Consider the following 16,643-nt stretch of genomic DNA (forward strand, 5'->3'; position numbering starts at 1 on the left):
AAAATCTGAAAGTACAATGTCAGAAGGGGGTCAAACTTCAAAGTAGACAAAACATGAGCAGATTAATGGAATAAAACCTGAACTGTGTGACAATCTGTTAATTTGTGAGCTATAGGGCAGCTAGTTGGCAGATTTTTTTTTTTTTTTTTCAGCTACCTATTTCCCCTGTTTACAAACCAGCTTCTCCTTCTGCAGCCACCTTGCCATATCATCTTACAGTCCTGCTCTGGTCTTCCAAAAGTCTAATCTGACATGGTCTGGTGGTCCAGCTACAATGTTTTGGAAAACCAGGCCAGCGCTGGGGGTCAGATCCTCATCATGTCTTATGTTTGTTTACATTCTCACACAGGGCCACCGGGGACAGACAGTGGCCATTTAAAAGTTAAAGCGTGGGAAGTAAGCAGGAAATAAATAGCAGAGAGAGAGAGAGAGAGAGAGAGAGAGAGAGAGAGAGAACACAGAGACGCTGAGACTCTTTGCCCTGTCTCAGCGCCTGAGCCTTCCTGGAACTGTGACCCAAATTCAGATCAATCTTGAAAATCAGTCATGGGGTTTCACTGTGGCCTAAATGGTCAAAGATGCACAACACGTAACAGCAAATTCCACCATTTGAATTATGGATGGAAACTTTGATGGCATGACTGCCTTTCTCTCTCTGATCTCGTGTTTCCTGTGCCAAATCATCGGTGATTGAATTTAAAGTGAAAATTAGCAAATACTCCAATTTGGGGTGTGGTCATATTGAACACTGATGACTTAACTTGACACTGCAGTCTCAACTGAAAATCAACTTTTATCTAAAAATAGATGGAAAGCCAGAAAAGTAAGATGGTAGCATCGGGTAGCATCGAGGGATCAATAGAGTGTGAATGCGGATGAGCCTCATCTCTTGCCTGCAACTTGCACCACTAAAGGCCTTCCAGTGAGACTTCAGTCCAGCCTTGATGTCTGCATCATGAAAAGGCATCAGCTGTCAGTGAGAAAAGCACTTTTGATTTTACCAAATGCACAGGACCATCCTGAGACTGCTGTCTTTTTACATCAAGAGTGATCATCCTGCAGTTCAAGAAATTAGGCAATTACAGAGAACAATTACTTGTCATTTCCTCATCAAACTCTACTCTCACATAGTAAGAACTACATCAAACTGAAATCTTAGTTCGGTTGGTGTAATAAGACCTAAATTAAACAGACTAGATTACAATATTGTTTAGATTTTTGTTGTTTAAAATGTGATTCTGCCAACACCCATTTGATATGGAGTGCTGTCTGCAGTCGGCAGCTCTGTTGCGCCTCTCTGTGGTCACATTTTTGTAATACACCTTTGAACCACCCACCGTTTTCACAAAAACACTCCATTTCCCATATTCCAATTCGTTGTTGCCGTTATGCCTTCAAATTAAAAGCGTTAATAGTGTCAAGTTTCTAAAAAAAAAAAATAATAAGAAACTTCTAAAGTGTAGGATATTATATTTTATACTACCATTCAGTTAACTCTTTTTCCCCCCAATAAATTAGATGCAAATCTAGAAAAATATAGCAATAAATACAAAACGTTTTCTTAGTCAGACAGAATTGCCTCCCTATTTATGAATGGTGAAAGTTTCCGTGCCTCTTTCTGATTTTAGCACTAAAATTTAATTAAAATATGAATGATATAATACAGCTTCATTCACACGTTCTCTTAGAGAATGCAGGTGAAATTCTGCCTAAGTCCGAAATAAAGTTTTTATTTTGAAGATTTTCAGGGGGAAGTGTTGAATTTCATGCATTCTGGGGATAACTGCAGTCCCAATTAGATCCCCAGTAGACAAATTAGAAAGTTTCAGCTGCAGCCATCAGTCTGCTCGGATCCTCCAACCTGTCAGCTCGTCACTGAAGACAGAAATTGACCGATACAAGATGAGGGTGCTGCCACTCGTAGTTACGGTGTTATTAACGGTGGGAGTCGCTTATTTCATTTACACCCCGCTGCCCAATGCCATCCAGGAGCCGTGGAGGTTGATGATGATGGATGCTGGATTCAGGGCAATCTCGCACCTGGTAGGAGAAGTTTTATTTTGGAATATATTCTGATGCATTTAAAAGACAGCACGCTTCTAATTGAAAACAACAACAACAAAACTTTACTTCTCTCTGGGACATCAAGTATTATTGGGTGGTATTGTGGGTTTGCTGCATCCATATTTGAAAAAAAATAAATAAATAAGGCTACTGCACTGGTGAATAATACTGGCATTGATAAAACACGTAACTCTATAGGTACAACAAACAGACTTGGACTTTGACCCTACCTACTGAAACCCTGTGTTGAATTAATGTTAACCCTATTAATGCATAACTTTAGTGTCCTTTTTGTTGAGACTCAGTCGGACAGTTATTGCATGATACGTGTTTTATAATACGTATTTTTGTGAAGCTTAGTTTTTCCAGGGCAGATCATAGGAGAGGTGCTCACAGAAGCTTTTAATGAAAAATCTAAAGCACATGTCCTGAAACGCTTAAATGTCATGTGCTTTCATGGACGTCCACAGGTCTTCTCTTTATTTGATAAAAGGAGGTCTTTTCAAGACTGTGTCATGAAATATTATTTCACAGCTGTTTGACGTGAAAGACATTATTTAGTATGATTTTGAAGTGGCCACACTGCTTGTCATAGTGACTTTTATTCTGGTGCTGTTCGATGACAATGAACCCTTTCTTCCTCACCTTTGTTCTACATTTCAAAAGTGGCAGGGTAGAGTGGAGAAATAACGTCACAACCTTATATTGCATCATTATTGCCTGTATTGCACCAACTGAAAATTGTTTAGAAATCCTGGCACAAGAGCATGTAATATCGAATGCTAAATGCACCTTTGTGCTGCAGGACAGATATGGATTCAGCATTGCACAAAGAATTTCTAGCTAAGAAAGTCTTAACTGTCAAACTGTACTAAGGCCAACATGTCTCAGTGTAGCTGGCTGGACCTTAGCCCCCACTGTGCCAAGTAACTTTGTGTTCTGGAGTTGGACTATTGACACTATTAAGAGGGCGAGAAGGCAGACAGTCTGACACACTAGTGAGGCAGAGTGCAGGAGGACAGTGGTGACTGGGTGAGCCAGTAATCTCTCCATCTCCTCCCAAGAGATGATTCTGTTTTCACCCTGTTACTTTATATCGCTACATCTTTCACTTGTGACCTGAGGAAACCATCGAGATGATCGAGTCTGAGTTTTGTTTCCTCTCCTCTACCTTCTCTGCGTTCAGGCCACGTTGAAGCATTGGCTGGGCTTCGAACATTACATCAGGTCTATCAGGCAGTCCATCGCGTCCTTCGAGAGTTGGCACCAGTCTGAGTCCGGCGATGATGTCGTTCCGGGAGTGAAGGTTAGCGATGTCACTTTCGCCGGCGTCCCAGTGCGAGTATACGAACCGCCGCCCGGCGGGCAGGATCACCTGAGGAGAGGGGTGATCTATTTTCACGGAGGTGGCTGGGCACTCGGCACTACCAGTGAGTGCAGACGTGACTGTTGTCTTCAAGCAGAATTCAGAGTAGTATCTTGAAATTAGAAATAATTGAAGACATTAGACTGTAGTCAGAATAATTAGGCTACAACTTGCTTTGCATTTAAGGTGCAGATTGTTAAAATAGTGTCATTGAATCTAAATACATTTACTTCCTCAATGTGAGAGGACTAGTTCTGTTTTTATACATTTATATTATACTGTACATGCATAATTCAACTATAAAGGCGGCTTGCAGATCAACAGTATTTTCAATTTCTAATTGTAAGTGATATTTTACATCTTTCACATGGACGAGGAAGGATTTTCCAGATGAAAAAAAACTGTCCAGGTGTTTTTGTTTTAGGGTTAAGTTTTCAATAAAATGAGTAATTCCCCCCCCCAAAAAAAATTAAATAAACATCTCCTGCACTCTCTTTTCCTCAGAGAGGGGGTCGTACGATATCTGTAACCGTATGATTTCAGATGAGCTCAACGCCGTAGTGGTCTCTGTCGAGTAAGTGTGTCTCCCCATGCATCACTTCCACAAAGACAGTGACTGACAACTGAAGCACACCTACACTTAATGTATTCATGTGTTAAATTATACCTTAGAAAGCTGCCACATAATATAATACAAATGGTTTCACAGGCCGAGTAGTACGTTGTGACAAGTATACTCCTCGTGTGATATCGGTGTCAAATTAACATGAGACGTGTGTGTGTGTGTAGGTATCGTATGTACCCAGAGGTGCTCTTTCCAGTGCCGTATTTAGACTGCCTCGCTGCTGCCAAGCACTTCTTGTCTCCAGAGGTTCTGGCCAAGTACCGGATCGACCCCAAACGTGTGGCCGTGTCAGGAGACAGTGCTGGAGGAAACTTGGCTGCTGCAGTCGCCCAGGAGGTAAACACAGAAGCCATCTCCTGTGACGTGCGCGACAATACAAATATCATGTCAGAGGTTAAAGTGCAATGCCTCGTGTGCGTCTTTATCGTCCCAGATTTCCACAGATGACAACATGAGTGTGAAATTCAGTGCCCAGGCGTTGATCTACCCGGTGCTCCAGACTATGGACTTCAGTACACCCTCCTACTTGCAGAACCAATATATGCCCATCCTCTCCCGGCTCCTGATGGTCCAGTTCTGGATGCAGTACCTCGGTGCCGACCTCGCCCTGCAGCCCCAGCTGCTAGCGAACAACCACAGTGCCTTACAGAACACAAAAATCACCCCGGAGCTGAGGTCACGACTAGACTGGACTGCCCTCCTTCCTGAGAAACACAAGAAGAACTACAAGCCTCTCATTGTGGAAAAAGGATCCCAGAGGGTTCTGAAGGAGGTGCCGGCGCTGCTGGATGTGCGGGCGACACCGCTGCTGGCAGGACCAGAAGTGTTGGCCAAATGCCCGCGCGCATACATCCTAACATGTGAGTATGACGTGTTGAGGGATGACGGGCTGATGTACGTTCGCCGCTTGCAGGACGCAGGAGTCATGGTTACCAACGATCACATAGAGGACGGCTTCCACGGATGCTTCAGCATGATAGCCCCGCCTACGGAATTTGATATAGGGACGAGGGTCTTCCGAGGTTATGTCAACTGGATGCAGAACAACTTTTAAGAGCGTGTATGGGTTTTTGTAAGGGAGTAGTGGTTGCATGCTTGTGTGTGTTTCACTAATATATATGCCCTACCCCTCGCTTAGTGAATGAGACTTTCTGAAGGGCTTGTAAATGCACTCTTTATTAAATATCACAAGCTCGGGGCCCTCATGTACCTGTACTCAATACATGTGAAGTTTTTATGATATTTAGAAGCAATTTCCAGTCTGCTGGCAACATCAACATTGAATAAGGTGACTTTTACAGCCACAAGCTTTCCAGTCCTGGAATAAATTAATCAGGTGCTTCTACTGGAAGTACACTCATTCATGTCCACAAACACGTGAGCAATAAAAGTCTCACTAAAATTGATTTTACAGCTTACATTCAGAATAAAAGAATCAAAGGTCTGTTAACAGAGTTTTTAACTGTTTCCAGCAGCTTTTTTTTTTTTTTTTTTTAAAAACAGTGAAAATCAGGTTAAAAGAAACAAGGTTAATTTTAACAGTTCAGTGTTTGTGTTTTTCTGTCTGTCGGTTGGCCTAGTTTATGAATACAAATGCCTGAACATGAATGAATTACAGAAGCTGCACTCAGTTCTAAACAGCAGTGGTACGTTATTCTCTACCATCTCAGAACAGCCTATAACAGCACTTTGAATTGCCTTGTTGTTGAAATGTCCTATACAAATAAACTTGCCTTGCCTTGCCTATAGAGTTCATACATGTACCTCTATGAAAAGCACTCCGAAAATATCTTACAAGATGTATGTATTCTGCATAAAATGAATTCAGTGTTATTTTACTTCCAAATCTAATTTTCACATCTTTTTAAATATCTCCTGTGCAACACAAACATCCTAAGTGTCTCTCTGCTGCCCACTGTTGGGATTTATGAAGGATTCCAATTAAAAAACAAAACATGGAGTAACGCTCATGAAGCTCGGCTTGTTCTGTTTACTTAAAACAAAATTCCCTTCCTGGTACATTGTTGCCGTACGCACACATGTTTGTGGCCATAACGGAAGAATTTATGCGCTTTTTATGTCACAATTTCACACAAACGGGATTGACTGATGAGCTGATGACATTTTTACACTGCAGAGGTCACCGTCACTGCAACATCATCATTATGTTCTGCAAAACCACTGTTGTGGCCATTAAAACACCATGACGGAACAGAAGGGGAGATTGTGACCATATTTCACATTTAGTCTCATGCTTAATTGGTTCTCTCTCTCTCTCTCTCTCTCTTTCTCAATTAATTCACACACACACACACACACACACACACGCACGCACACACACACTTATACAGCTGACGTATTACAGAGCAAGATCAACAAAGCTTAACAAAGGCAAGTCAAATCAGTTTAATACATCTAACACCTTTTTCCTTAAATTCTTTCAGTCTTCACTCCATATATTTTTTGAGTCTGGACAGACATGGACGTAAACTACAAATTGACTAGTTGGCGGAGGCCAAATAGGTTTTCCTCCTCTATAATCACAAATATCCAGTGAAAGGCCAACTCAAATGTAAACACACACCCACTCATAAAACAGATATCTCGGTGTACCACAAATACATGAACACAACTGAGGTTTGATGACACAACAGTTATGTTTGCATGCACACTTTGCATTGCCATCACAAGAAAACGTATAAACCCAAAATGCTCCCAAAACTGCACCAGCTTTTGATGAATTTCTTGACAGTCACTAAATACAGTGACAAACAATAATCAATGCAGCAGTGCCCTCTGTTGGACGGAGAACAACATGAACCCTAATGGGTTCTCTTAAAGTAACACATTTAGTAATCACTGCTCCTTTGATACCAGTAGAACGTAACCAAGTACATTTACTCAAGTACGAGGCTTCAGCTCAATTTACATGCGCTTATAGGTAAGGAAGAAAATTTTGTACTTTTTACACAACTCCGTTCATGTGTTTAAACAACCAAGCAGTATGGGAACCAGCTAAAACTGCACTTAAATGATTGATAACACTAATCCAAAAATAAATCACTCACAAGGGCTATTTGTCTTCATCTGGAATACATTTACTCCTAATAATCAAGTGTACTTTGCTGGTGATACTTTTTTCTTTTCTTTTTTATATGAATTATTATTTCACTTATCTAAACTCACTCCTGTTTGTTAAATGGAAATGTGAAATGTAATTTTTTTAATTTAGATCATTCTCACTGCAACATGTGTAATGGTAATCGTATGATTGAACGCTAGAATTACAGACGGCAGAAATGAATGAGTGATGCGGTAAATGTTAACCTGCCTGTATGTTGGCTCCGTTTCGGTGCACTTACATTTAAATGCACGCATCCTGTGAGGGAAAGCCCCTTCTACCGACACACCAGCCAAGTCACTGGCAACCGTCTGCATGCATTGTGCCGCCGTAGCATGCTTTGGCTCTAGTCTTTGTTTTATACGAGACAATGAGCAGCTGTTATCCTCAGATGGGAATTCGGGGAGATTCCATGACTTTACCGAGAGGAACGTGGGGAGGAGAAGCTTCAGGGGAGGGAGGAAAAAAAAAGGAGTGGAGGGCAGACGATTATGGACGGAGTGCTCCTTTAAATTAAATATGTCATCTGGGTATTTTAGTCCTTTGCTTCAAGGAGGAAACTGCTTTAATTTCCAGGGAAGCAGCAGCCCTCTATGCGCCTCTCTGTTTCCTATTGTTCTCATAACCGATTTCAGATTCAGGGTTTGGAAAATATTTTGTTTAAACCCGCTGTGTCATGGTTTTACAGGACTGTGTTCCAGTCCAGTTACAGAAGTTTTTGATCATTTTTGTGTGAACCAGGGCTGCAATATATTCTTGATTCAGGGTTTAGAAGTTACAATCCGGAATATTATTTTCACAAACAAACCCTACCTTTGACCCTATTTAGGGTCAGAATTTGTGCTGCAATTACATTTTTTATTCTTTGTTTTTTTTGTAAGTAGCAAACAAATTAGATCCTCCATGGTAAATATTAAACTTTAGAGGTGCTAGTAGAGAGATCTTTACTCTTCAACGGAGCCAGGCGAGCTTTTTTCCCCCAGTTTCCAGTCTTTGCTAAACAAAGCCAACCAGCCCCTGAGGTATTGATCTTCTCATCTAACGCTCAGCAAGAATGAAAATTGGCATAACTCTCCAAATAGCCAACTCTTATTTCACGCTCTGAAACAGAAGATTAAAGCTCGTCAGGACCTGCTGCATTTAGTTTAGACATATCTGACCGAGGTCAAAGGTCACTGGCTGACTGAACTGAAGAGGCAGAAATAACAATAACATGAGTGGAAAAAGTTGATGACAGTGCACTTTTAAATGCCTGTTTGCTGTGGGACAGTAGACAGGCATGTCTCTCAGGGTGTCACCTTCCATGCCCGTGGCCAAACGGTCTCCAGATATCACTCACCTTCTTCATTCCTTCTCTCCAAGAAGCCTGGGAATTGACTCACTTAAGGGAACACAGGAACCTTTTACTTTTTTTTCCGCTTTTTCCAGATCTCAATCAGGGAAGGAAGCAAAGAAAATCGTTCCTTTTCTCCGTCATTCTCATTTAAACGCTCGACCTGCGGTGAAACTTACGGCGCACACGCATGAGGGTATGAGCATCAAGGTGGCATGCGTATTGGTATGAATGTGTTTTATATACTTTAACACAAGTTATGATGTTTGGGAGGGTCACCCATCCAGGAGCTGCGAACTCCTTAGGCCCCACTCTCACTTCCTCACGCTGACAAAGGGAGCAGGGGTCAGAGGTGAAGGAATGAAAGCACAGGAATCACTCAAGGTTAAATTCTGCAGATTGAATGACTCCCCTGCGACAAATAGGGCTATGAAGCCCTAACAATGGCAGGTCATTTGGCACTAATCAGCAAGCATTCTGTCAGATCACCTCACAATAGCAGGAAAAGAGAAGAAAAAGGCTTTTTTTTTTTTTTTTTTCATTTTACTTTCAAATGTTAATGATCTGCTACCTGCACTGCACTGATACCCAAACTTTCTTGCCACATGCTGCGTTAATGCGCTCACATCCTGTTTAATGTTCACAATTAAGATTTTATTTCCTACACTAAGCAACACCCACTCAGAGCAGTATTTTCATAGGCAGTGCCAAGAAGATAAAATGCACACCAGGATGGAAATCCTATTTGAAATGAGAAATTTGTCACACACTGCTTATAATTAACGGACATCATATGTAGCCGTTTAACAGTCAAACACCAAGATTATTTTTTCATCTCAGATTAAATTGTGAAAGTGAAAAAAAAAATGAAAAAAAAAAGAACAAAGCGTTACATCACAGACAAAAGGCCAAATTTCTTAATGACTCGCATCACTCTTTACCACGGATTGTTTCCAGGGCCATCAAATGCTCCTCAAAATGCCTCATTCAGCCTCCACAGTTATATTATGTTGCCTTCAGCTGCTCCACATCTGGAGACTGAAAGTTGTAAAAGCCTATTTGTGCTGCACTGAAGGGCCGTTTGATGGGAATAAATAAATCCCGCCACAATTTATAACTGATATAGGGAGTTCCATAGGAGGTCCAAAGTGACTTTTAACTGCAGAAAGAAGTTTGGATAGTAAATCCTTTTTATTTTGTTGTCTTTGCTGACTTCAGATTGTTATTCTGCTCTAAAATACAAAAGCCCAGAACAGCTACTAAATGCACCTTGAAGTGAGTTTTGTCAGGAAAACGTTTTCTTAAGTTGCAATTAAATTCTGCCTCATCTTTACACCAGTAAATGTTTCCAATATAAAAACTGGTTTGCAGGTTCAATTTATGGGAAATGTATTTTCTGTCATGAAACATAGGCAGTGTTAAATTAGCAGGTCACATCAAAGTTTCCACTTTTCCAGCAGCTCTTGAAGGCATCCTAAATTGCATGTGCAGCGCTGCAGCTCCCTGCTCATTTCTGTCTAATAACAGTGACATCTTGAGGCTGTTGTAATCCTCCATGCCTCCTCTCTGCTCCACCTACAAACCGCTGCACTGTTTTCCTCCTTGTCTCTCTCTCTCTCTCTCTCTCTCTCTCTCTCCTCACAGCAGAAATGCAGCAGAGCTTGATCTGACTTGTCCTTCCTGCTGGAAGTGCTTTCTTGCTCCTCTGGATTAAGTTAGGTGAACTCATTCGCTGTGATATGGCCATATCGATTTCTGTCCAGTGTCTGGCTCTCATCATACTCGCAGCAATCCTCCTGCAGACCATCGCGGTTGCCGTCAGTTTTATGTATTTCAACAAAGTCCTGAACACGGTAAGATGCGCGTTTAGTTTTCACGCTTGATCTCAAGAGTGAATGGATTTAATTAAATGGGGGACACATTTCATGGGGGCAAATTAAGTTTGCTTTGCCACAGCACAAGAACTTTGTTGACATATCTGGCACAATTTAAAAGACTTCATTGAAAACGGGAACTGGATACTAAATTATTAACTTGGAACTGACCTATTTACCACGGGCAGTAAGATGTGCAACCGTACAAAAGGGCTACAGACATATTTACAGGAAAAGAAATGTGGCAGAAATCATATTTAAGGGAATTATATTTGGGCCGGTGAGATGAGGTGTTAAAAGTCTCGCATAACTCTGCAGGAATTTCTGCTTCTGAGGCTGCACAATGAGAAAGGAGAAAGTTGGGGCGAGCAGATAACAGAAACAATAGGAGGAAATGAGACTAGTTCGGACTGAGGCGTTGTGACACCCAAAGGCAACACATGTCAGAATGGCTCAAAAATGATGTGGGCCAACACACGTTTCCGAAACTAGTTTATATATAGGCGAGCTGACAAATCCGGTTTTGAGTTCTGATTGGCTGAGTCACCCACGTCACCTCATGCACACCCGTGACCACTTTATTCTTAATTAATGCGTAAAGTGGCATCCGCCTCAACTACCGGCGGCCTGCATTGTACGCTCGTAGCCTATTTAAGGAATTGCATTACTTCATCATTATCTGCATATTCACTTAATATTAAATCAGCTTCTTTCTTTTTTTTTTTTTTTAAATATTAGGTTTTTCTTTAATTATAATGATCATGTTGCAAACATAGGTCCAGGCTATTGTCAAAATCAAAACACAAAATATACTCTATATAAACATATATATACCATTTTTAACAGCAGACATTGTGGCACGCAATAGTGGGAAAATCACCTGGTGTATTAATTATAGCAACAGTCCACCTACAGAAGTCCTGCATGCATGTTCACTGTCATGTCTGGAAAGTAACCAAGTACATTTACTCAAGTATTTAACTCGCACAATTTTGAGGAACTACTACTGTGCTTTACTTTCATATTTCCATTTGATGCCACTTTCAATTTCCACTTCACAATATAGGAGAAATATTGTACTTTAGTTACATTTACTTCAAAATAAAGATGTGAAACAATGGATAAGATGAAAAATAAATACCAACACGTCAAACATGGTTAAGGTCTAAACCAGTAGTGATCAGCTTTTTTGGCTGCTGACCTCTTACAAAAAGCTGTATAGTCAACGTCACATATCAGATCTTTTGAGTGGTTAACAACTCCACTAAATGGGGATTTTTTTTTTGTTTGTTTGTTTTTGTTTTGTTTTTTTGTCTCCAAACTTCTCACACAGTTTCATTTCAATAAATGTTCAAATGATTCAATATCTCAGCAAGAGAGAGAAAGTCCAAAAACGGAAAAACAGATTTTGTGGATAAAAACATCATCGTTTCTTCTTTTCTCTCCCAGTAATCATTTCAGAGCCTCAAATTTATCTGCTGTACCTGTATATAAAACTGGATATAAAGTAGTTCAAACTAGGTCCATCTACAGCAGCTACAACAGTAACAGGCCGCGTACACAATAAACTAGTGATATATAGGATGATCAGTTAGATGACCAAACCAGTACTTTTACTTTAATACTTCAAGTGCATTTTGCTACTGATGCTTCTGTATTTTCACTCAAGTAGAACATTCTATGTGGGGCTTTTATATGTAATGAAGATACTTTTACATTGCTGTATTCGTACTTTTACTTAAATACAGAATTTGAATACTTTTTCCACCGCTGATAATTCCACCCGTGCTTTCACCACCATCAGAAGTCAAAATGCCTGTCGTAAAAACATGTCTATTGTTTATGTTTGTGTGTGGCAAATCATAGAGAGTTTTCTATGCAACTCGTGGGCTCAGATAAAAGCTAGCCTCAGCAGTCTACATGAAAATGGAAATTTATCAGTTTACAGAGAAAATATTTTTCAGATTCGACTAAATTAGTTTGTGCTCAACTATATTGATTTACTTCTTTTGCATACCAACAGATGCAGGATAGTTTTTCCCGGAGCAGCGTGTCCTGTCTTATAAACGCAAATCTGCACCCAGACTTCGAGGATCCTGCAGCTGAGGACAAAAAGAGCGACCCCTGCTGGCAGGTCACGCAGCAGCTCCACTACCACATAGAGAAGGTTTTCATTTATCTTTGTTAAATTTAACTCGGGCAGAGTTCATTAGTCATTATCATGTTTAAAGCACCGGGGGCCCAGATTCCTCAGGACTTTTTTTTTTTTTTTTTTTATAGTACTCAGGAGTGTACTGTCCACAGTGTTGCAGCACTTTCAGAGTTATAACTCGCTCATGCATTGTATGAGGATTGGAACTGGGAAAAGTCCCCGTCACTTCTAAAAAACACTGACTCGCCCAAAAAGGAATACTGCCATTACTGCTCGGTCAAAAGATGACATATTTGTTGAAGCAGTGGGTGGACTGGATGACTCATGTAGTTTCTGTGTTGTTCGTTTCGATTCAGTTTTTACATAATTGAAAACCTGTAGGCCCATTCACTCTCTTTTGACCCGATTTATCTTTTTTCTATTAGAAGATGGCTGACAGATTCCAGAAGGAGATATCCACTGTTATGAGAAGTAAGAACAATGCTACCATTGACTATCAATTACTGCTAATGGGCTTATAAATGACTGTTTCCACTAAAAAAATGCCCCATGTGTGGTTTGTATCTGTTGTTTTTTTGTTTTTTACAGATAAGCTGACAGGAATGCTGCCTATCCTGAGCCCTGGGGTCCGAGGGGTCCCTCTTTCTAAAGTTGCTGCTCATGTGACCGGTGTTATCTCCTCCATTGAGCCTCCAACAGCAGAAAGTGAGGATCATTTAATTTAGTAGCAAGCAAAATATTCAGTATGGCAGTGTAGAGTCTGTTTGTTTGTCCTGGAAAATATAACTGACACCTGTTACAGAGGATTTGTTATTTTTCATGACGTGTATTCACAGTCCTCACCCACCTGTGAGCCCTACCTTTCCAGGGCCATGGGTGAGGAATTTGCTTCTAGGCTGCTTTCAGATTCAGTTACCTCCTCATGTCTGTCAGGACCTGCAGACAGGCAGCTGGGTTGTCTTAATGTCCTGAAGTTGTCTTTTGAAGGAGTCACTGTCTGGATTCTTTATCCACGAAATGAAGAGGAAAAATACATGCAGAAACCTGTGACGGAGAAATGCAGACATACACATGCAAAATTCAATACCTTCAGAGCAATACGTATTACAGACAATATGAGGGTCCTACTCATCCCAAAGGGGCCAATCATACTCCACGACTGCCATAACCGTTACCGACAACCCGAAAAAGAGTGATAAATCACAGGTCACTGCACTCCAAATTGTCACAACCAATATTCAAAAGACAACTTGACACGTGGATACAACCAACAAACAAGTCGTCTCTCGGCACCAGTAGGGACAGGGACTATTGATTGCCCACAGCAGGTCAGAAGATATTAGTCCGTCCTCACGAGACATACTCCCAGGTCTTTTCGTCCACAGGCCTTACAAGGTCAGGCAGACCAACTAAAACAAACAGATGTCGAACAAAACCAAAAAAGGAGAGCGGGAAACAGTTCAACCCCCCCAGAAATCACTGTAAAACACAGACAATGATTACAACATTGTTTACCTGCTACATCGGCACATTTCCTCACACACAGTCGATTTACTTCTTTCAGCTAACTCCTGATAAAATGTTGCGTTGCCACACTGCAATGTCCAAAAACAAACCAGAGTTAAAAAATGAGAATTTAAACAAGATTCCATTAAATCAACCCACTGTTAAAACATCAAATATTGACTCAAACTCACTCAGCCCAGTGCACTTTCTCTGGCCTCCTGCAGAGCATTCCCGCCACACCACACACCTCAACTCCTCGACCAATCAGTGAACAGACAGCAGAAAACCACCAGGTGCAACTAGTTACAAAATGTTCATATATTGTTAAGATTTTACCAGCATTTGACATGCCGATATTTTCTAACTTTTGCCCCATCATCATTAAAATATACTTTATGGTCTTCACAAATTCATTGTTAATGATCAAGATGAATGTTCTTAAGATGGAGATTAGATTTGATTAGATTTGTAGCGCTCCTTTGTGGCTCCTCTTTGAATGACCGGGGCTGAGCCATCTTTGAAAATAGCAGCTTTGTTATCCGTTTGGACTCCTTCGAAAGCAAACCTCCACACCACAGACATATTGCACTCTGTTGCATTCACTTCTTCGTTTTTGTGTCTTTTGTCATGCTTCCACTGGGGGGAGCCAAAGTCAAACATGTTCTAATTGGACACTGTGTCTTCAGAAGAAATTTCTTTTTTTCATAGGTCACAAATATTCCACATACACATTTTGGATAGCTGGATCTTCTCTGCACATGATAGTACTTTTTTTTTTTTTTACCATGTGTCTCTCGTCAATTAACTTAAACATGACAGAAAGACAATACTAAATGTATCGTGGCACCAACACATGCTGCAGCGGGGCAGTTGTTAAGACAGCTGCCAGTCCGTGTTCACATCTGTAAACATTTTCTTATTCAGTTGTTCAGATTGTTTAAACGTAAGCGTTCCATGCAACAGTCTCAAATGATCTTGCGCCATAGTCAAAAGGCAGAAACTTATGCGTACGTGTGTGTGTGTGTGTTTCTGCATTATAATTATGTTATAGGCTCGCGGAGCAGCAGGGGGGGGTACCAGGGAGAGCGTATCAGAGCGTGGGAGGGCCAGCGAGGTCTGTCCTTCCTGCAGAACATGGAGTTGAGGGGAGGTGAGCTGCTGGTGGCCAGAGCAGGCCTCTACTACATCTACGCCCAGACCTACTTCAGACTCCCCTCCACGGGGGACGCGGAGGGGGAAGCAAAGGAGGAGGAAGGAGCAGAGCTTGTCCAGTACATCTACAAGAAGGTTCGGCTTTGTTTACTCTTACGCCTGGAATTGGTCGAGATAGAGACAGTGTTATGTCCTTGGATGGCGATTTATATCCAGATTTATTTCCAATCCACCAATAAAAGTGGGGATGTCTTGTTAGTTAACTGCCTGCATCTGTGAAAAATAGTGACATAAAAATGGGCTCAGGTTGGATGAAGTGAAGAACAATAAAAGATCCTGGTAGCTTTTACCACTGACATTTCTGTGTTATTTTTGCCTTTTATGTTATATTTTTAAAGCATAATTCATAATGAAATGCTTTATTCATGAAGTTTTGCTCTTGTTTTTGTGCTGTGGTGCACAGATGAGCTCCTACACGGTGCCCATCTTGCTGATGAAATCCTCCCGGAGTGCCTGCTGGCCTCGGGGTCAGGAGCCTGGCCTCTTCTCGCTGCATCAAGCCGGCACCGCCTTTCTACAACCTGCTGACCACCTCTTCGTCACTGTCAGCAACGCCAGCGCCATGGAGATGGACGGGAGGGCGAGCTACTTTGGGGCCTTCCTGGTGGGCTAAAAAGGAGCCGTTTGGGACCGAAACTGAAAGAGGAGGACCCAGGTGTCAAGGGTTTGCTTGAAAACATGAGTGGCCGTCTAAAGCTGCAAGGGTTGGAAGAGAAGAAAAGAGTGAGGGGAGTGTGAAGGACCTCTTCTGGACCTTTGGGATGTTGGGTGTGTGATCCAACTGAGCTTGCACCAGGACACACCGAGTGCCCTAAAATAGCAAGGAAGAACAGCCATTGGGTGTGTATTTACTCCAGCAGTGACCTAATAACTGGTCACTGAAACCTCACACGGGATATTTAATTCTGTTTTCACGGCCGGTCCAAAGAATGTACCGTCTGACAGCAAACGTGGACTATGTGGCGCATTCTTGAGTTTTGGGCTTTCGGAGCAGTACAACAGACACAGATTAAATGTTTTCCACTCGTGTGAGAGACTCCTATTGAGAACAGATCTGTTTCAAACATTTGCCCGAAGGTAAAACAAGACAGTCGCTGAGGTGTCATTCCTAAGAAATGACAGTGGATGTTGGACACGTGACAAAGTCTTTTATCAAATACATGAATTAAAAAAAAAAAAAAAAAAACACCACAAGACAAGATTGCACATGCTCAGTATTATGAATGTAGCGTCTTCTTTTTGTTCACAGTACTTATGGCTGAATTTCTACTTTGTGCAGCGTCTTGACGAATGAATGAATGTGTGGTGTGACACAGATTGCGATGTCCGGTGCCCTTTAAGAATACAAACTGACTTGACTATTAAAAAGCTTTTCCAATACATTTACTCT

General features: G+C 41.4%; 2 protein-coding genes across 2 annotated transcripts; both read left to right on the forward strand.

Moving 5' to 3' along the window:
* The first annotated feature begins 1,847 nt into the window (after window positions 1-1,847).
* On the forward strand, window positions 1,848-6,029 carry nceh1a (neutral cholesterol ester hydrolase 1a). Its single transcript, XM_069710622.1, has 5 exons — window positions 1,848-2,043; window positions 3,251-3,494; window positions 3,935-4,004; window positions 4,220-4,391; window positions 4,489-6,029. Exons 1-5 carry the CDS (start codon window positions 1,903-1,905, stop codon window positions 5,107-5,109), a joined length of 1,248 nt encoding a protein of 415 aa, XP_069566723.1. The 5' UTR covers window positions 1,848-1,902; the 3' UTR covers window positions 5,110-6,029.
* A 4,159-nt stretch (window positions 6,030-10,188) lies between these two features.
* LOC138627940 (tumor necrosis factor ligand superfamily member 10-like) lies at window positions 10,189-16,616 on the forward strand. The gene is made up of 6 exons (XM_069710593.1): window positions 10,189-10,362; window positions 12,407-12,550; window positions 12,961-13,006; window positions 13,124-13,240; window positions 15,093-15,328; window positions 15,657-16,616. The coding sequence occupies exons 1-6, from the start codon at window positions 10,249-10,251 to the stop codon at window positions 15,864-15,866; spliced, it is 867 nt and encodes a 288-aa protein (XP_069566694.1). The 5' UTR covers window positions 10,189-10,248; the 3' UTR covers window positions 15,867-16,616.
* The last annotated feature ends 27 nt before the right edge of the window (window positions 16,617-16,643 follow it).

The sequence above is a fragment of the Brachyistius frenatus genome, unplaced genomic scaffold (genome assembly GCF_029030835.1).
Source record: "Brachyistius frenatus isolate BFR_SWC_R1_liver_20210118 unplaced genomic scaffold, ASM2903083v1 Contig_93, whole genome shotgun sequence".
Taxonomy (NCBI): domain Eukaryota; kingdom Metazoa; phylum Chordata; class Actinopteri; family Embiotocidae; genus Brachyistius; species Brachyistius frenatus.

Excerpts from the sequence above, each read along its gene's own strand:
- nceh1a (XM_069710622.1), top strand. The coding sequence starts at position 1,903 with ATGAGGGTGCTGCCACTCGTAGTTACGGTGTTATTAACGGTGGGAGTC. Across the intron at positions 3,495-3,934 it reads CTGGGCACTCGGCACTACCA|AGAGGGGGTCGTACGATATC; the intron begins GTGAGTGCAGAC and ends TCTTTTCCTCAG. Across the intron at positions 4,005-4,219 it reads GCCGTAGTGGTCTCTGTCGA|GTATCGTATGTACCCAGAGG; the intron begins GTAAGTGTGTCT and ends GTGTGTGTGTAG.
- LOC138627940 (XM_069710593.1), top strand. The coding sequence starts at position 10,249 with ATGGCCATATCGATTTCTGTCCAGTGTCTGGCTCTCATCATACTCGCA. Across the intron at positions 12,551-12,960 it reads TCCACTACCACATAGAGAAG|AAGATGGCTGACAGATTCCA; the intron begins GTTTTCATTTAT and ends TTTTTCTATTAG. Across the intron at positions 13,007-13,123 it reads GATATCCACTGTTATGAGAA|ATAAGCTGACAGGAATGCTG; the intron begins GTAAGAACAATG and ends TGTTTTTTACAG.